The sequence below is a fragment of the Rhipicephalus sanguineus genome, chromosome 1 (assembly GCF_013339695.2).
Source record: "Rhipicephalus sanguineus isolate Rsan-2018 chromosome 1, BIME_Rsan_1.4, whole genome shotgun sequence".
Lineage (NCBI taxonomy): Eukaryota > Metazoa > Arthropoda > Arachnida > Ixodida > Ixodidae > Rhipicephalus > Rhipicephalus sanguineus.
Window position 1 is genome coordinate 91271558 of NC_051176.1, and position 21573 is coordinate 91293130.

At 47.1% G+C, this 21573-nt stretch overlaps 1 protein-coding gene across 1 annotated transcript in view; it reads left to right on the forward strand.

Annotated features, from left to right (window-relative positions):
• LOC119393966 (nose resistant to fluoxetine protein 6-like) overlaps positions 1-21573 on the forward strand; it is a 104989-nt gene that overhangs the window by 14024 nt on the left and 69392 nt on the right. Inside the window, exons 3-4 of the mRNA XM_037661173.2 lie at positions 10466-10677; positions 15052-15163. Of these exons, the coding sequence (XP_037517101.1) occupies positions 10466-10677; positions 15052-15163 (324 nt within the window). The remainder of the gene's footprint in view (positions 1-10465; positions 10678-15051; positions 15164-21573) is intronic.

A 21573-nucleotide genomic window follows, 5' to 3' on the forward strand; every position in this document is an offset into this window, starting at 1 on the left:
GCCTCCATCGAAATGCGGCCGCCGCGGCCGGGGTCGAATCCGCGACCTTCGAGTCAGCAGCAGAGCACCGCAACCGCTACACCACCGCGGCGGACTGCCGTCTTTGTCCATTCTGAACGCTAAAAAACCTATCGCTATATAATATTCTACGAGATTATGCTTACGTCGTTGCTACGTCGTTGTTTATCTTAACCATCTGCTCGTCATCTATTATCACAATTATAGATATATTTATGTTTCGAAAAAGAGCAGCCTTTTCGCTGTTATTTTTTACCGCGAGAGTGATGGTTCTTAAGAACTCTATTGTTAGTGATACTAAAGTAGTGTCGTCTACATACCGTAAGTTGGTTACATTTGTTCCTTCTGTTTTCGTTCGTGAGTGCCTGTCTTTCAGATCAGAGTTTCTGGGTACACATTCTGTGCGTAAGTGAAAAAAAAAGTCACAGTTTCACTGCAAGGGCGAAGAAATGAATGCGATATAGCAACAAATTGTAGTGTTATGCGAAGTGAGGCTGGCAGCTAACTCTTGGGGATCCAATCTCGCACAATTCTACAAAACGCTGGGTGTAAGAGAATATGGCCGCTCCAGGGAGGGATGCTCTTTCCCCGCAGTCTTTTCGCGTTGAGAGCTGCGCTGATGGCTGCCCAGATAACGCGCGCGCCAGCGACCGCGACCGCGCCCTTAATCAAAGTTCAGAAGCTTTTGCTCGGTCGCGCGCCGTATAATCACAGGCGATCAGCCGATGGCTCGCACTTCGTGTTGTGTTCTCATCGCAAAGTTTGCATTGAAGCCGTGGATAGCACGAAGGTCGCTTCGATCGCTGCAGCGGCCGCATTTCCTTACGCCGGCGTTTTATTGAGTTACGCCAGGTCGAATGTTAAAAGAGTTAGCTGCTACAGTCTGACTTCGAATGACATTACCAATTTGTTGCTACCGCATTCGCTGATTCGCCCTTACGGCGAAACTACGACTTTTTTTTTATTCAGTGGATTGATATTTTCCAGTCTATATAGGTTTTCTGCTGTCTTTTAAATATGTTAATACGATTTAGTGATGACCCTTGTTGGTTATAAGCCAACTTCCTTTACGATTTCGATAGGAATGTTTCCTGGTCCGCTTGCTTTGCCTGAAAGCGGCTGTTCTAGAGCACACCTTATTGCATCTTCTAACGCTGTTGGTTCATATTCGACGTCTACACAAGGAAAACTTCCTCAGTTTAGTTCAGGCCTTATTAAAAGAGCCCGCCGCACATTCATACTTGTCGAAATAACCCTCCTTCCACTTGGCGTTAGGGATCGAACCGGTGGTGCGCCGCCGCTCATGAGTCGTGTATTGCAGCTGGCTCCTTTTTCAGTCTTTCCTCTGGTTACGCTTTGCCGACTAGTGACGCGACTGCGAAGCGCGAGAAGTTCCTCCCCATTTGCATAGCCTACGAGAGACGTGGCGTGCCAGTGCGCGATAACACTAAAAAGTAATTTCTTGCTACCTGCGGGCCTTCGGTGCACAGCGCTAAAGCGTCGGGCAGCTGCGTTTGAGGAAATCACGTGTCACAAATTCGATTGAGCCCAGGTCCTGAGAAATTGTGAAAGGCGTTTTCAATAGCGAGAAGGCAGCCTAAAGAGGCTGCCTCCGAAAGTAAATGAGACCGAAAGTAAATGAGGTAGAGTAATACCCCTGTCACACGGCACATGTAATGTCATTTGCAGCGAATGTCATTAGGCGTTAATGCCATTTTTGTTGCTGCTACACGGGCATAGCGAATGACATTCACACCTAATGGCATTCGCCCGTTGAATGAGTTCACCGAACTCATTCAGGCGCGACATGTGTAGTCTCGTCAACAGGCGCTTGGCAAAAGATTGCGACATCGATATCTTAAAGCATGTTAAAGGTATATGTAAACGATGTTAGAATTCTTGTTAAAGGTTGTTGTTAACTTTTCGGTAACTTTTTTTACGTACAACGAGATGTTGGAAGCAATTTGTGCAGCTATACTCTCTTTCCCATACTCCGACTTGACGCTAGCGCCACCTCCTGTCAGCCATGTGGCCATGTTTACAAACGCTCACTGTTGTTTTGGTGAAGCGACGCCGCGGTAGCCGTAGCGATAGTTGCACGCCATGGATGCGAACTCCGGAAGCAAGAAAAACATATGTAAATTAAAAGCACAATTTCTAACTTCTTGTTATCACAGCCGCCTGCCAATAAACGTTGACATCAATTGCGAATGTCATTTCATATGGCCGTGTAGACCCGGAACGCAAGATCGCAATGACATTCGTTTTGAATGTCATTCGCAGCGAATGACATTACATGTGCCGTGTGACAGGGGTATAAGAATGCTATTTAAAATTAAAGGGCCTTTAGATGCTATTACTGGCACTACCCGTGGCGTAGACCAACTTATTCGCGAGTGGGGGGGTGGGGGCAGCATCTATCTATCTATCTATCTATCTATCTATCTATCTATCTATCTATCTATCTATCTATCTATCTATCTATCTATCTATCTATCTATCTATCTATCTATCTATCTATCTATCTATCTATCTATCTATCTATCTATCTATCTATCTATCTATCTATCTATCTATCTATCTATCTATCTATCTATCTATCTATCTATCTATCTATCTATCTATCTAGAGAGAAGAACTTCGTTCACATTCAATGTGGTGTGATTTTTCATGTACAGTGATAGAATATGGTTAGCAGTGTTTACAACATTATAGAAAAAGTGCAGTCAGTTCTACGTAGCATACACGGGAACAACTGTACATATACGTGTTATACATGAACAGTATTGCAAGCAACACTTTTTATGCATTACCCACACAACTTTATGGATGAATACAATTGTGTCGATAGCAGCCTCCCCAGTAGTATAGATTTGCATCATTCAATGAAATTTCGTTAACGTCTAGAAGCTGTTCACTAATAATTGAGTTTTTTAATGTAGGTATAAATGACTGCACCTTTTCTTTTCAGTAATTGGTACCATACTTTCTTGTACATATTCAGGTTTACGTGTCATATTTTGTCTTGTTTGCTCCTAGTCGAAATAGTGTTTCTAGCGCATTGTTATTATTGTTACTATTATTGTATTACTATTATCGTTAACTTCAAAACCACAAGTATTGTTAGAGTAAGAACTTGTGGTATTAGGGGCGTCTTTATACTCATCCTATTTGTATTTGCAACTTTTCTTGGAGGGCCCGTCTACTCCTATGCAAACCACGTAAGCACAAATTTTCATCGAAAAATTGTGGGTCATTATAACGCTAAACTATCCCGCATTGTTTCCTTTCGCGTTGGTCGTTGACTGTTTATGACTGGTCGAAATTTTCTGAGTCACGTACACAGCACCTGCTCGTAACGCGATGCAACAAATGGCCCCAAAATGGCCCATCGCGTAATGACCACTCATGCACGATTAAATAAAAAAATAATACGAAATATTTCTGGCCATTGGTTCTTCGCCATTCATCAAAAATTGTCGGTGTGCCATAAAATCGCGTGCCTGTTACGCGACATCACAAGTCTGTGAAATCTCGCGACGTTAAAATGACGTGCGAACACTAAACAGCGCATTACTATTCTGAACAATACCTAAACATTTTTTGGAAGAGCTGGACAGTGTCTTATTCTGGAAGTAATTCAAGGAGGCTGCCCGCCGATCACATTGGCAGCGGCTACTTATAGCAGCTGGCGAGATGGAGTCGTATGAGTATAATAAATATTTTAATAATATCTGGGGTTTAACGTCCCAAAACCACCATATGATTATGAGAGACGCCGTAGTGGAGGGCTCCGGAAATTTAGACCACCTGGGGTTCTTTAACGTGCACTGAAATCTAAGTACACGGGCCTCAAACATTTTCGCCTCCATCGAAAATGTTTGAGGCCCGTGCGAAAGCGTCGCATAGGCGGCCTGCACCACAGAGAACCTACAGTGCGTAGTCGTGAGGCACGAAAGACAATCTCCACACCAGAAGCGCAGGACAAATTTCATTATATAGTTAAGTGATTGCTGTGGACACGTAAAACTTCGCCTCAGTTGATGGTTTCCCAGTGGGCAGCCGACGATAGCGTCCACTGTCAAAAGTAGGGGTGCTCCGCCCCCCCCTAGCATTTCTCAATGAGGAGGGGGGGGGGCTAGCGGCTTCTTTGCCCCCCCCCCCCTCCGGTAGATACGCCTATGGGCACAACTGTGGGTCATATTTTTATGATTATTATAACTTACACTTGACTGCCGTTAGCCTTTGTAATAAACATCGAAAATTTACATGCTTGCAAGTTACAGCACCCGAGCAGTCAGTTAGTTTGAGCCCCTTCAGTGGGTTAATTTTAGAGAAGGAAAAAAAGAGTCGACACAATGCTCTAACCACCCTGTAACTGCATCAGAGCCAATTGCATTTGCACCAATCTTTTGATCGGTTGTGATCAAAAGACTTTCATGGCTGGACGTTCTTACGGCTATGAAGTCGTGAGAACTTCCGGCCCTTATTTGTTAATATTAGTAATAGTACCTAACCTAAATGAGTGAATAATTACCACCACTATATAATCGAATAAATGGAACGGAACGTGATAACATTAAGTGAATTATTCTATAGGAGAAAATGTCACTGCGCGAAACTACCGCGTTTGTTTGTTTGTTTGTTTTGTTTGTTTGTTTGTTTTGTTTGTTTGTCCTGCGTCGCCATCAGTCGAACCTTACGCCTTGAGATCGTGTGTATACAAGTACTTGCTTTGCGGGCGTCTATTGAGGAAAAAACATTACAGGCAAAAAAAATTTGTCGTGGACCAAAATCTTTACTTGTCAATTACGCACGTAACAGAATTGCACTCCTCGATCTATTACTCACGCTCAAGGCACGACTTGCCTAAACAACTACTGCGGATCTCTTCTCGCCTAAGCAGCAGGTCCTATAGACTATTTTCCGGATGACTTTCGGCTCCGCCATATTGGGCTGTAGCCCTGCCGTTTTGTATCTTTAACTAAATGAACAGTGCTACGGTCGACGCATACGCATGAAAACGGTTGGGCTTGTGCATTGGACGTTTCATGACCTCATTAATTGACGTCGCAATATATAAAAAGAAGAAAACACTTACCTAACAGCCCAAGGTGGAGGCGCCCACGTGTCTTATGTAAAATCGTCTATAGTACCCGGCGGCACCACAACCACGACTGATGTCTTCTTCCCTGATGCAACCATTCTTTGGAACGCGCTCCCTGACCACTACGTTACCTGCACAGTGACCGTAAAAATTTACGCGAATACCGAACAGATAACTTTTCATTAGGGTTGTGCGAATATTCGAACTTTCGAATATTTTTCGAATAGTGTTTGCTATTCGATTCGATCCGCACCGGAATTTGACTATTCGAAGTATTCGAACTTCCGGAAGGTAAATACAGACAACGCCCGATTTTTTGGACTCCTTAGGGACCACGAAATCGTCCGAAAAGTCGGGCAGTCCGAAAAAATGAATTCATGCTTTTTTATTGCGCTCAAGAGGTCAAATCGCCACAGCCACGTCCGAAATAGCTTTAATGCCTCCCAGTACACTTATCAGGCATGTTGGCGCGCGCCGAGGCTCTTGTGAATACATTCGGTACCTGCCACTAACTCCGCTTAACTGTATACGTGCCAACCGCCACTTTTTGCGTCACGTGATGAGCGCCGCCGATACTAGCAAAATGCGGAATAAATTACGGCTCTCTCGCACAGAGCGTTTGGAAATGGTGACGCGGAATTTAAAGGCGCTGTGACGGAAGAGCGGACGACTGGCACGGCTTTCCCCGGCCGATACGTGTGCGCACGTAAACGAAGCGCTACCATACGAAAATCTCCGCCTACGTGCAGCATTTGCTGCCGCGTGAAGCCGCTCGTTCCTAGTTGTGTGCAGCACATTGACAACTAAGCTGCATGACGCCGTCACTTCCGGGGCGCTTGCCGTACCGTACGCAGGCGTTTGCCGTGAAAGTGTTCCTGATGCTCACTCCGTTCCTGACCGCACACGGGCGCGGCGATGGCGAGATGCTTACGTTCGCAAAGACAACGCGTCTGTGCGGTGCACTGAGCGGTCTCGCACAGAGGCAGCATGAACGGCGGCGCGGCGCGTTCGGGTTATACGCATACCACTGCATTAGGCCACATGCACTACTCAGCAGTTAGCTGAAGGTGCTTATTACAAGGGTTGTCAGCGATTAAGCCGTATTGGCGCGTTAGCCGCCTGTCGCCGTCACACCTGCGTGCATTTCCGGTGCTTATCCGTAAAGACATCGCCGCACTGCGCCGTGAGAGTGGCTCCTTCGGATTTTTGGTCTGCTTCACCCAATCACACTCTGACATTGTGGCAAAGCTGACTTTCAAATACTGCAACGGCCGCAAACAGATCGACTCGCGAAAACGCTGGTTCGAACCAAAGAGATTATAGAAGCGAAAGAGGTGGGGACTTCAATTAATGCCGTTTCGGACCCGAAATTTGGGCAGGAAGTCCGAAAAATCGGACGCCAAAGAGTTTCAACATCCAAAATTTCAGATGTTTTTATACATTGGCGTCTATGGGGCAGATTAGGAACTCCGGACTCGAAGGGAGCGCGCCCTTGTCCTCCACATCAGTTGGGCCTCCGCAGAAGTTGGAGGAGGAGGAGAGGTTGAGGAAATAGCATCTTTTCCTTTCACTTCTAAAGTGTTGTCGACACCACATTGATTGCACCAAATCATGTAAATAAATACAATTCGGCCTCTGCATTTCCTCATTCATGATAAGACAACCAGGGAACACCATCCAGCAGCGCCCTTCTAACGGTTCACCAACCTGGCCAAAAGAAACGCTTCCATATTGCTATGTCATAATAATATGCTTAGGGAGCTTCTGCAACTTTTTTCGGTTATTTCGCTTCGAAGTCTTCGAAAAATATTCTAGAAATATTCGAAAAATATTCGATTCGATTCGCACTCAAACTTTAATATTCGAATTCGCTTAGCGCCAAAAATTTTGCTATTCGCACAGCTTTACTTTTAATATCTTTTTGTTCCCAGTTTCGATCGCTTAGATATATTAAAAATCACTCAGCGGGCTATATACCTAGTGGTAGTAGAAAACTTTTTCTCTTTGTTTGTGAAGTCCCAGAGTATGAATCCCTCGGTACAGGGTCCCATTTACTGCTGCTATCCGGCTGGCCCGGTCAATCAGTCTTCGCTGGTCGTCCAGGGCTGTGCTGAAAAGAGTGGCTTCTTACTGTGAGGGGGAGGGATTGGGTATTCTAGGTATATCAACGTTTTCGAACAATTGTGTTTTTCTCTGCTATGTATGTGCCACGTTGGTACCTTAATTTTTAATTTCGTTTGTTCGCCTATCTTAAATTGTACCAAATCAGGCTGTACTTTTAAGTGTTTCTCCGTTTTACTCGTCTGTCTACCTTTTCTGGTATTTTCACTTTTCGCATCAGCGGTTACACGTGTTTGTGTCGGCCCCCTCCCGCTCTTTCCTTTCTTTTTTTTTTTGGCTTATGCCTTCGGACCTTCAAGGTGAGAGTAAGGGAACTGAACGAAAAAAAAAAATGATGTTTAATGATTCCCGTATACCTGTTATACCTGCTAACGCTCACTACTAAGTTCGGTGCATGTTGAACTTACAGTTCTAAATATGTATGTGTCCGCCGCGGTGGTGTAGCGGTTACGGTGCTCGGCTGCTGACCCGAAGGTCGCGGGTTCGATCCCGGCCGCGGTGGTCGCATTTCGATGGAGGCGAAATTCTAGAGGCCCGTGAACTGTGCGATGTCAGTGCACGTTAAAGAACACCAGATGGTCAAAGTTTCCGGAGCCCTCCACTACGGCGTGCTTCATAATGATATCGTGGTTTTGACACGTAAAACCCCAGATATTATTATTATTCTAAAGATGGGCCCAAAATTTGCAATGATTACATTAGCCTTTCACATAACATTATCTAACAGTGCTTGAAGCAGCTTTTTCGCAGTTAATGTTAACTGGAACGCACATGGATATGCCGTAGCACATTCAGTATGAACGTATCAGAAGTCTTACTAGAATAAAACAATCTGACAAGTGTATGTGACCACTATTGCCTTGCGTCGTATATTCTGCACACGATGAGGGAGCGTGACGAAAGTGCGCTAAATTTTTTGGTTTGCGCAGAACCACAGGAGTTATAACTTTGTAGAGAAGTTAACGTTTCTCCTGTTTATTAGCCCACGCAGCGATCCAAAGTTTGTACCGCATAGTGCGAAGAACATCGATCGTGGTTGACACAGAAAATATGGTGCTCGGCTGCTGACCAATAAGGTCGTGGGTTCAATCCCGGTCGCGGCGGTCTTATTCGATGGAGGCGAAACCATAGAGACCTGTGTACTGTGCTATCTCAGTGCACGTTAAAGAACGCCAGGTGGTCGAAATCTCCGGAGCCCTCACTACGGCGTATCTCATAATCATATGGTAGTTTTGGCACGTACAAATCCAGCATATATGGTACGGAAAGTGCAAATAAAGTCAGGGTACCTTGGCCTGTAAGCCGCTAATCTTCCTGCCATCTCGTTTCCTGCGATACTCCCGTAAATCGGTAGCCAATGAAAAGTGACTTCATGACGAGCAAGAAAGCAATGTTCAACGTTTTCGTAATTTTGTATAGCATTAGGTGTTGTTGTCTGCTTGATATTAAAATATTATTTGACTCCCTAACCCATTTTACGACGCAATATATTATCAGGTGCCCATAGGAATGTGCAGGGTGCTCCATTAGGGGTATTCCTGTATTCCATCCCCCCCCCCCTCTCTCTCTCTCTCTTAAACGTGTTACAACGCACACAGATGGGGACAGGGTGAAGAAGGAACAGGAAACAGCACTTCATTCAGTCACCGTTTGTGTGCACTGAAACCCTTTTAAGATAATGTACCAAGTGGCCCACCGAGCTATCCTCCAGCTCTCCATTAGAGGAAGCGAAGTTCACCCCCCCCCTCCCCCCAGCACCCCTACTATACTCGCGGACAACTCTTCTTGGCAATGAAGGAGAGGCTACGGGGGCGGAGCTACTGCGCATGTACTGCGAAGTAGTCCGGTTCGGCGTGCGTTTCGAATTTAGTTTTGGTTTGGGAACCTTCCGTATCTCCTGTGAAGGCCGTTTAATTATTAGAGCGGCCGTCATACAGTCTTATACAGCCATTGCTTACTGAAATTCGTCACAAGTTCATTCGGCGAGTCGTCGGAAAAGCTGGAGGGTGACGAGAGCTCACCTGAAAACGACGACGCCATTTTGACCGTGAGGTGCACGTAAAAGGGGCGACGTTTCCACACGCGCGAAAACGCGAAATGAAACCGCATCAAGTAAAACAAATATAAATATCTCTTTGGTGCGCGCTGACCCTCTCTTCAAACAGCGTCCCGTAGAACATAGTAATGTTGTTGTTTTTTTAATTCTCACGCAGAAAACACACGCGTGGTAGCACACGCGTGGTACGGATCTGTAGCCTTCCCTTCATTGCCAAGAAAAGTTGTCCGCGAGTATAGTCGATTGCAAAAGAAAAGAAGCTTCGCAGTGGATGCATAGATCGTGGGCTGCATAGTTACCGTGGCCGCCGCGGGATGCCACGACGTGCCCGCGCGCTCGCTCGCGATCACACTGAAAGTAAGCTTCGTGTTCGAAGAAAAAAAAAAAATTGCTCGAGGTCATGACGCGCACTGACGAACGGACGTAGCTTCTTGTCCCCTTGTCATCCCCCCCTCTCCCCTTTCGTAGCTTTCAGTGCGCTCGCTGGTACGGAAGGAGAGGGAAAGCGCTTAAATCGGGCGACAAATCCCTATAACTCCGCTCGAAATTGACGGATTCTAAAAAATTTTGCGGCAGTCGATTCGTGAGGGGAATAAACTCCTGTAACGAAGCCATTCGGTGATTCCTTGGAAAAGTGTAGCAGGGCCCCTTTAAGGGCTGCAAAATTGCTCAGTTCTGCCACTGTCGTGTACAGAAGCTATCTAAACAATTGCGTTGTTATTTTGCAGCATTTTTTCTAGCTCAGTGGTTCTCAGCCATGGATGTTTCGGGGACCCCTTCTGAACTAGTGGAAGAGATGAGGGGCCCCTTGCAGTGAGAGAAAAAGGGAGGAAGGGGGGGGGGGTGTCATAAATTAACACAACGTGCAGAGTGAAATAGGTGGCTTTTGTTTCTCCCTGGCAAAGAATGATCAAACTAAAGTGCCACGGCAATTCGATCTCCACAGCTTGTCCATAAGTTGCGCGGTCTGCAGCCACATTCAACCTGTTTCTAGCCGTGTTTGACCTTCAAATATGCAAGCCTAGAAAAAGCATGCTTGCGTGCGTATATCGTAGAAAACTGCAACAAAAAGCTACAGCCATTTCGTGAAGAAGGGGAAATATAAGTCAGCTCCGCCGCAATGCACATTAACATCTAAGCAGCGCGAAAACTATTGCTCGCAGTGATTGACGCATCCGCCAAGTACCCGACGGGAGCCTTCCAGATGTCTCGAGCTGATCTGGGTGCCTTCGACGAGTGCGTGGAGACTGTGATTTTTGACGACTACGGCGAGGAGAGGTCGCGTGGCCAGTACTGCAACCTGCTCATTTACCCAGGCAACAAATCGGACCTGGACGACCTCATCTCATCGGCCATGCAGTACTCGCATCCTAGGGTGAGCCTGTCCTTCAATCACTGTGTCATACTTTTAAGTTCGCCATAGACGTGTCACGAGTGGTGTAATTCCCAGATAATTAGCGTTATATTTTGAAGTTCTTAACGGCGCATGGACAGGAACTCTATTCGTGGTCTGTCACTGCCTCTATGGTGGCCGTCAGCTTGAAACAGCTGCTGAAACGCCGTTTTTCACGAATGACCTATTCCACAGGGAGCGAATTACAATTCGTACGAGGAAAAGGTCCTACGCGCACAGCTGCGCATCATTTGCGCATGGAGGAGTACACGTTCTTGAGCGCCACGTTTTCTGCCCGAAAGTTAGCAGAGCCTGTCGACATCGTCGTGTAATTTAGACGCAAAAGTTACTTTGAGAGTGCACTGATTGAAATCTTAAACAAAGGAGCAGGAAGGCAAAGAAAAGCGAAGTCAGTGATAACATTCTAAAAAGACAGGGCGTGCAAACACGGACACAAGAAAGAAGTCAGGGCTTGTGTCCGTGTTTGCACGCTCTGTCTGTTCAGAATGAATACTTACCAACTAGCTCAGCTCTCTGTTATTCTAAAAATCAGTAATAACAATCGATAAAAAAAACACGTTCACTTACATACTGACAGACGTAAATGCTGTCCTCTTTATACCATTAGGAATTGTCGTGGTCCGTTGCGATTTACGGTGTGTGCGACGCGAAAATCGTTACTTACTATGGCATAATGAATGTCGCGCTTGTCGCATTGGTTAGCTGAACCCAAATATTTTGGATATTTACAATATGCGGCAGTTATTTCGCGTTGTTTAAAATCAAAGGCCTCTATATATTTTGTACAGCGATGTCTTCCGCTCGATTTCGTGGTATAGGCTGAACCCGTTGATAACGTGGGCGGATCGCAGCTCTCGCAATTGACGAAAGCCGGAAAGCGCGGAAAATCGTTATCACTAGAAGACGCATGGTCAAACAATATGTTCGGTTCAGCTTACATATATGTGTCCGGTGGCAATTCTCATTCCATTGTTTCGCGTATTGTATAAGCAAATAGCTCAAGCTTCGTAGCATACATTGTACTCATATACCGTATATACTTGTGCAATGATCGCAGGTTTTTTTTCCTCGAGATTTCGGGTGAAAATCGCGGGTGCATCCATTACACGGAGAAAAAGACACAACTTTTTTTTTATTGCGATGGCAATTGTATGGACAGTCTCGGCTGGTTTTTTGCCGCCACCGACATGCACCGTATATGTATAAATATGTATATATATATATATATATATATATATATATATATATATATATATTGTAGCGAAGCGTTCGAACTTATATATATATATATATATATATATATATATATATATATATATATATATATAAGTCCAAAAAAGATCATTCAGAAAAATGCTTCCGAAGCACGGAATCGAACCAGCGACCGCACGCTCCGAAGCGCGTGGCGCTAACCACTACGCCACAAAGCGCCGATCCTTCAGGCAGCTAACGGCGAGCGTTATATACACACCCTTTACCGTTGGCAGGACTCAGAGACGGCAGGCGCTTATAAGCGTTTCTTGAGATGGCGCGAGAAGCACAACGGGTGCATTTAAAAGTCGTCGGCCAGCTCGCTCGCTTCTTCTAATATTTGCCCAGGAAGAAGCCCTTCCGTTGTCTGCTCGGGCGCGATAGTTGCTGCCAGGGGGTAGATGTTTCTGCAGCGTAGCAGCGTGTCCATCACGGGCCGCTTTTCTTGCTATCGCATTCATTGCTTCGCCCTTGCGGCGAAACTGTGACTTTTTTCGTACATGTTTTCAGCGCTACATGCACTTATCGAACTGTAGTACTCGCTTGTACTGGTACAAGCGAAAAACAACCTTTGTTACTTTCGCGCGGTTGCAAGAATGTCATTACTCGTCCTTTGTACTCGTCGCATCCTCAAGCTCGCATCTGCCCCACATGAGGTCGTCCTCTGTTTTATGCAATTTTTCGAGATTCCCTTGAACTTGAAGCTTTTCTCCACCGTCTTGAAGGAAACCTCACCCCACGCTTCGAAAATCCAGTGGCACACATACACAATGAATGTCCTCTTCAGGCGTCCTGTCGGTGTTGTTTTGTGGATTGCAGCGCCTCGGAGGCTGCGCTTTCGCCACCTGGAGGCGCCGAAAACTCGCCACGGCTGCCTTGTTTTGCCCCCGAAAAAAATGCTTAGGAATTCTCGCACAACACAACGAACAACAATGCTAAACTTCTCAAAAATTGAGGGTGCGGCAATACACGGGTAATGATGTGTGTGTGTATATATATATATATATATATATATATATATATATATATATATATATATATATATATATATATTTGGGGGGGATTCATTAACAAAATTCTGGGTAAGGCCACTACACGAGTATATATGCGGTACTTGGTTTAGAGGCATGTATTTAACGAGATAAGAAACACTCCCTCTCCCTCCTTTTTTTACCTGCTGTTTTCATTCGGTCGGCGCGGACGTTGTGCTCATATATCGAAAAGTTACAAACTATATATATATTCGATCGATTATTTCCTACTCGTTTAAAATACATATTTATGAGGATATGAGGCTTTGAGACAAATTTTAATAAAGGGTTAGGGATAAAGCTTGACAACATGCGGTCCGTAACGTGAACCGATGGCTGGCAGATTGAAGTTCTTGGTTTGAAATGAAGGACAGACAAAAAAAAACTTCTAAGTAAAAAAAAAAAACATTTTTACCGCTCCGCCTCCATCTGAACGCGGCCTCTGCGGCAGCGAATTGACACCGCATCTTCATACCGCGCAGGGCAGAACGTCATAGCCAATATGCGGATGCAACGGCTAGTATAACCGATTTATCGTCTCAACACTCTTTACCGGACCTTCGTATTCTGCCCAGCGTTTTCAGGTTCAGATCGTACAGTAAATCACACTGCACACGCTTGCGCATTAGCACATGCAGGTTAACAGCCACATTCTTTCTTACGAAAGAAGCAATGGCTAAAAAAAAATTGGCCGCGTATCGGCGTGCTTCGCTGCAAATGTCGTCTAAAGACGATAGAAGAGGCGCTGCGTGAGATATGGACGCCATCTGGCAATACGTCGGGAAACACGAGTGCTGTGTTGCGGGCTAGTAGTCCCGGCGCAGCGGCAGGCGAAGACCAGCGGTGACCAACGCGACCGGTGGGGACGCCGGCCAGCCCGAACACGCTGTTTGGCGCGATGCGCCGAAGGAGAAGAAACGTCCGCACTCAACGAGTACTCTCCACAAACTCTCTTATTTACACGTCGCCTGGGTAAAACAGGAATGCCAGAGCGGCGCCCCCTGTCATTCGTACAATGCAATACTGATCCGAAACCGAAACACAACATGAGCTTGTGCAGAGGGCACGGAGGAAGACAAGTTTCAGCGCAGTCGCATTTTCAGCGCACCTTAAGAAACTAGGGTTGTAAAATTGTAGGGCGAGTAGGGCCAGAAGGACCGTCACGACGAAAACCTGCCTCCTCAGTCGTATTCGCCTGGAACGTTGGTGTGGCTTCGCGTTCCCTCCTCCGCTCCTGGCCTTTCCACAAAGCTACTGCCTAAGTACGAAGGCCCCTACCGCGTCCTACGTCAAGCATCCCCAGTTAACTATATGATTGAGCCTGTTCAATCATCTACGGACCGCCGTCGTCGCGGCCGCGAGACTGTTCACGTCGATCGACTGAAGCCGCATTATGACCCACCAGTTGTACCTGTTCCTTAGGTCTCCAGGATGGCTCCTTTTCCGCGGGGGAGTGATTTGTAGGGCGCAGACAAGAACGCCTGCGAAAGAAGACGAAGACGGTTGTTGTTGGCGCTCGCGCTTGCTCGGCTTGGACCGCTGATCGCTTCAGCTGTGGCAATCTTTTAATAAACGCGTTACTGTCTCAACGTTAAACGCATACCATCAAGGTCTTTAAAATTGCGTATCTATGTATTTTCTGTTAAAGGAACACACCGCCTAATACTTACCTAGTGATGTTGCGCCTCAGATATGCGTAATGTTTGCTTTTTGATCAACAATGTACACAAGTATGAACCTAGCCAGCCGTTCACGATGGCTGGCCCTTGGGCAAGTGGTTCGACTTTGGCCGAGTGGCTGAATCGAGGGACGTGCCGACAAACAGAAAGACAGACAGAAGGACAGACAGAAAGACAGACCAAAATTTCTGCGTTTAAGTTCCCCAAGAAAGACTATCGTCTTTAAAAAAAGAAAGAGAACTAACGTTTCGCCTTAATAGCCTCGCAGTGCTCGAGATAATAGTCGTGTTAGCGGCCGTCAAATTGAGCACACCATGCGGGCTCCTAAAAGTATATTCCGAGTGTATTCGTGGCGGTACTTTCTTTTTGCCCAGGTCCCAAAATTCCGCAACAGCATTTACGAGCTGAAGCTTCCGCTGCTCCGCATGGGCGTGTGCACGCTCAACGATTGCAACGAGGGGGAACTTCAGGAGCTAATCAGAGCAGGTACGTCTCCCATTTTCTCATCTATGTTCGGAATGTACACGCGCCATGCCCTATCAGCCAGCGCTGGTTATGTTTTGTATACGGCGGGCGTGGGCGGTTCGTGCGGCTGGAGCATATACGTATATTACGGAAGCATGTAGTACAGAATAGTGCGGCTATTGGCCGCGAGATCGAGCAGAGTCGGCATCTAGCGGCGAGCGGAAGAAACCTCGTGGTGTGGATGGCTCCTTGCATCGTCTGCTAGTCACACCGTGTTCGCATGTGTGCGTACATGATGTACGTCCTCAGAGGACGGCATATTCCATTGTGGTAGCACAGTATCAAATGCTTGTACGATATGCCTACACGATATACATAAAGCATTTCGCCTTCCGAGACTTGTATGGAGTGCATGCACGTGTCGGTATGCCGCTACGTCTAACCATCGTACCATCAATTCGCCAAAATGATTTCAATGTGGGTGCCACTTTGTCGTTCAAGCAGAGCACATAGTGCATTTGGCGTCGTCCTAAACGAAAGAAGTTCTAAATGTCGAGGTGTGAATGTAGAATTTTAGCGACACCGTCTCATAAAGTGTTGGCGATTTCGAAATCCTTGTGATACCGCAAAGCATGAACTAGCGTCTGCAGAGGCCGGTTAGCGGTAAAAAAGACCTGATGCCACGCATTTCTATAGCGTTACATGTATTTATGCAAACAGAAAAGCAGTGCACAAAGTTCTACTTCATCTAGTTACGCAGAAATACAAGCTCCCTTGTTTTGTAGCCGATAGAGCAAGAAGTAAATACTTAATTGGCTCAATCACGCAACACTATATCTATATAGTGGTGTAGGCAGAACACAAGTTAAGCACGTAGAAATAAAGCCAGAAAAAACATCGAGCACAGTGCAAAACACGACTGTGACCGAAGGCCAGTAACCCCTTTGACTGGCAGACTGAGCTTCTCTCACACGTAATAGAAACGTTAGGCCGGCTTCGTACGTTAACGGGGCAATGGAGGACGTATATATCACCATTATGCTGCAGTCAACGCGCTTTATTTGCCGACAATCGACCCAAACCGCCTAAAAGGCGAAGCGCCGCTGCGTACATTCGTATACGCGCCGCCGACCGCCTATCCACACTAACGCTGCGACGATGCTGCCCCCTATAGCCCGATATCGCGGCGATATACAGCAAAGTCGACTTGCACGCGAATTCATGTTATCAGCGCAAATGTTAACGACGCGATACTTGCGCCTGCGTTTCGCTAGAAATTCCTTGTGCCCACAATGATATATTAACTTGAAACATGCCCTCATACGCAGACCCGACACAGATGCCGAGAAGTCGTCGACATGCATGACGCTCAAGACAATATTCGGCCGAAAAGTCACTATGTCACGGGCTTTCGGTTTGGCGACACCGACAATATTGGTATGCCGACCGATGAGATCGGTCGCTGAGAAAAAAAAAAGACTAGTAAAAAATTATGCATTTTTACGTGCCAAAATCACGACATGATTATGAGGGACGCCGTAGTGGGGGGCTCGGGAAATTTCAAACACCTGGGGTTGTTTAATGTGCACCTAAATCTAAGCACACGGGCCTCAAGCACTTATCGCCTCCACCGAAAATACGGCCGCCGCGGCTGGGATTCGATCCCGCGACCTTTGTGCCAGCAGTCGAGCACCGTAACCACTAGACCACCGTGGAGAGTTGTATAGGAAATTTGCGTGGCTGGCCCACCTTTACGGGCCATTTTCGACATCCTGTGCGACCTTTCATACCGAAGCCACTACAGTGTTATAACTGCATGAAGATGGGCCACGTGAAAAGCGTATGCGAAAACAAGACAGTGTGTTCTCGCTGCGCCGAGACCCATTCTGCGGATGAATGTAAAGCAACTATCCTCAAATGTTCGAATTGCGATGGATCTCATGCAGCTTCGTCAAAAGAATGCCCAAAAATTCAAAGGGAAATAGCAGTGTTGAAACAAATGGTGAGAGACCATTCTTCGCATCGGGAGGCTGCCAAGACCGTCAGAAAGAGGCGACATCGTCGCCGCAGTTCTTTAAAGAATGCCACAGACTCTGCATTGGCCGCGCCCCTCCACCGCCCTTCTTTTTCACCGCCCTTGCCTCCAAGACCGAAGGCGGCCAGCGCGACCAACAAACCGACGAACAGCATTGTTGCTGTTGAGTCAGTTTGGCCTACATTGCCGAAGTCACAGCCACCTGCAAGTTCCAAGTTCACATCGAAAGCCATAACCTCCGAACCAGCCGCCGACAAGCTGCCTGAGGAGGACAAAGAAGTCATCACAATGTTTCGAACGCTGCTGGATGCCCTGCGAAAGCTCTGCAGCAATCTGAAATCCCCGCTGGCTCAGAGTGCACTACAAGTACTGGATGCTCTAAATCCAGTATTTGCAAGCCTCCAGTAGAAACCATGGCTCGTCCAATCCTGTCATTCCGCAACGAGGTCAGACAAGCGTCGATTCTACAGTGGAACGCAAGAGGCCTGAGGTCCCGCATCTCATCATTCCGACCGTACGTATTCACGAATCGGATTCCCGTAATTGTTATCTGCGAACCAAACATAGAAAAACCTCTCAAACTATCAGGGTACGAAGCTTTTGTTTCTTCAACGTGCGTGGAACGCAGCAAGGTGGTTGTATACATTCGCACGGATTTTACGTATGTTCACCACGCAGTTCAACCACATGATGACAATCAATATGTCTGTTTACGTGTAAGAAAGGAGAAAGTGTCATTCACACTCATTGGTGTCTACATATCGCCAGCCGGACGATTTGAACAGGACAGACTACGAGACATATTGTCAGCAACTAGTGGCCCTTGGGTCATAACTGGTGACTTCAACGCACATCACTTACTTTGGGGTAGTTCGACGATCAACGCTAAAGGAAGAAACCTCGTGTCATTCGCCTCTAAGCACGACCTGTGTTTTATAAATGATGGCAGTCCTACATACCTGCGGGGGCTTACGTACAGCAGTTGCCTAGATTTGACCCTGGTATCCAGAAGCTTCCGGTCGCAAGTCCAGTGGTTTTCAGACATTGAAACACATGGTAGTGACCACATTCCAACTTATGTGCGAATCAGAGGTCTTACCAACTCCTCCTCTAGGAATAAAATACGGAGAATCGATTGGAAAAAATTTCAGCGTCTCATGGAAAATGCATGCCGAGAAGACTTTGGCCATAACTTGGAAGATGTTATCAAAGAGGCAATGAGAGAAGCTTCCCGCATGCTCCCGTTTGCCGGCAAGCGTTCAGACTTTGACGTTGAACTGGAGAAACTGTGCACGCTTCGCTGAAGGGCGGAAAGGAGTTACAGACGCACGAAGGCAATATGTGACTTAAGGCTGGCACGGCGCATACAGAAAAAAGTCCAACGACGTTTGGACAAACTTGAAGAGCAGCACTGGAAATCATTCTGCGAGTCATTGGATCCTCGCAAGCCATTGTCACGCATCTGGAGCACTATTCGTGGCTTGCGCTCGACTCCCCAACAAAGACATCCTTTCATGGCTCTAGCCCTACATCTAGGCCGCACCCAACTTGAATTGGCGAATGAATTTTGTACGCGAATCGCTGGTGTGTGTGCCATGCCCGCTTCCGCCGTTCAGAGTGTTTTTCCTGAGCCCCGGATCCCAGAAATGGACAAAGATTTCACTATGGAAGAACTGGACGCATCCTTGGCGGCTTCCCGACGATCATCTTCACCAGGGCCTGATGGCGTCACCTACGCCACTTTAGCCAACCTTGAAAAAGAGGCCAGAGGAAAGCTATTGAGATATTACAACCACTCATGGCATGCTGGCATTGTTCCCCAGCAATGGAAGATAAGTCGGCTTGTGCCACTACTCAAACCAGGAAAGTCTCCATTCGATTTGACGTCATTTCGCCCTATTGCCCTGGCAAGTTGCGTCGGGAAAGTCATGGAAAGGATGATACTTCTACGCCTAGAATGGTATCTCGAGCGCTACAATGTGTACCCAGACTGCATGACGGACTTTCGACGAGGCAGGTCATCCGTTGACAACGTCATTGACCTCACAACCTTTGTCCAGCAGCAAAAGTGTCTCAAACGCATATCACTGGCGCTATTTCTCGATGTGAAAGGGGCGTACGACAACGTAACACATGACGCGATCCTCGAGTCCTTGGAGGCTGTCGGAATTGGCGGTCGGATGTTTCAGTGGATCCGTGATTATTTGACGAGGAGGTCCTTCTTTGTGCAGACAGAAGATGGTCCCACTGCCAACCACTATACTTCCCGTGGCGTCCCCCAGGGCGGGGTATTGAGCCCCACTTTGTTTAATCTTGTGATGGTCGGCATTCGTGAGCTTTTACCAAATACTGCTCACATATCAATATATGCTGACGACATTTGCCTTTGGTCTTCGGCTGTGACCCGTCTTCAAGTGCGCGCAAGAGTCCAGCAGGCTGCCACCTTAACCTGCTCATATCTCCGCAAACAGGGTCTTTCTGTCTCTACCGAGAAATGTGCGTTGGTCGCGTTTACACGCAAGGCCATGACACCATATCCTGTTATTATCAACGGCCAAAATGTCTCGTACCAGAAGAACCATCGCTTCCTAGGTGTGATTATTGACAGGGATCTTTCGTGGAGCGCCCACTGCGTTTACTTGAAGAGAAGACTAATTTCCATAGTTCACATAATGCGCTTCCTCTGCGGGAAAACTTGGGGCACATCGATACGTTCCATGATGCAGCTTTACAGAGCACTGTTTCTGGGATTTTTACGTTACAGCTTGCCGATGCTGGCCAATACATGCAAGACGAACATCCGCACCCTCCAAAGTTTGCAAGTCCAGGCACTACGCACGTGCTTAGGATTACCACGCTGCACCTCCACGCACGGGACAATTACGATCGCAAGAGAGCATCCGATTCCAACATACGTCACTACTGACAATTTAAGAGCTCACATTAGACATCTCTGCCGAGTTCCCGGTCACCATATTGCTGCGTTGCCACTTCAGAGACCGCAAGCCATGTTTTCAAAGATTGTTTCGACTCATAGAGAATGCCTTCCGTCGGGCTTTACTCCAGCAGCAAGACCACTGTCGCCTCCGTGGTGCCTACAACAACCACAGGTACGCCTCACAATTCCGGGAATAACGAAGAAGAGCCGTCATTCGACAGTGGCTCTACGACAGGCGACATTGTCACTACTCAACGAGGAGTATGGCCAAAGGACACACATTTATACCGATGGATCAGTCTTAGCCGACAGCTCCACAGGTGCTGTTGTTATTCCGGCCTGCCAAGTGACTGTCAAGTTCAGGGTGTCACACGGGACGACATCAACAGCAGCGGAGCTTGCCGCCTTACGTGCTGCTATCCTTTATATCGCGGAAGCCCAGCCTCAAAAGTGGGCTGTCTTTTGCGACTCTAAGGCATCCCTTCAGAGTCTGCAATCAGCATTACGACGAAGGGTGCACGAGCAGTTAGTGAACGAAATGAGAGAAGCTCTTCACCAAGCTTTATCGAAGGGACATGACGTTGTGTTCCAATGGCTGCCGGGACATTGTGGTATTGTGGGTAACAACCTCGCTGATGATGCTGCTCGGTCCGCTCACGAGGATGCCCAGACAACCCCAATACCCTTGTCGAGGACAGACGCTGCAAAGGGTCTACGCTCGTTCGCTGACACCATGACGCAAACTTGGTTGAGTGACCCCAGTGTCTGGAACCGTCGCCTGCATGAACTAGACCCATCGAGGAAGCTCCAAGTTCCATCGCACCTCTCCCGCCGTGATGCAACTTTACTGTGCCGCCTGTGGTTAGGAGTAGCTTTCACGAAGGCGTACTCTTTTCGCATAGGAATGGCAGACACCTCAAAATGTGACTCGTGCAATAGCAACGAAACGATAGAACATCTACTGTGTTTCTGTGGACGTTTTGTGAACGAACGAAACGTTCTGCGCGATGCGCTGAACAAGTTAGACGACAGACCGTTTTCCGAAGAGAAGATCCTCGGATCGTGGCCCTACGCATCGCAGGCCAGCAAAGCGACGCGAGCATTACTGCTGTTTTTAAAATCGACCGGCTTAAACGACCGCTTGTAGGCATTCAATGGACAGGTGCATATGTACCCTGACAGTGCCTTCTTCCCTCTTCTTTCTTTCTTTTAATCCCTTCATCCCTTCCCCCCAGCGTAGGGTAGCAAACCGGACGCGCGTCTGGTTAACCTCCCTGCCTTTCCTTCATTTCCTTCCTCCTCCTCCTTGCGTGGCTGAATAAACTCAGGTTCGAAAACTGTTGTCGGTACCCCATTAAGGCTGCTGGTAGAAGTCGACGGAGCTTCAATGAATGGAAATTTGACTACGTCGAATGGTAGATTGTTACGTTACACGGAACGTACAGCCCCCCAAACCTT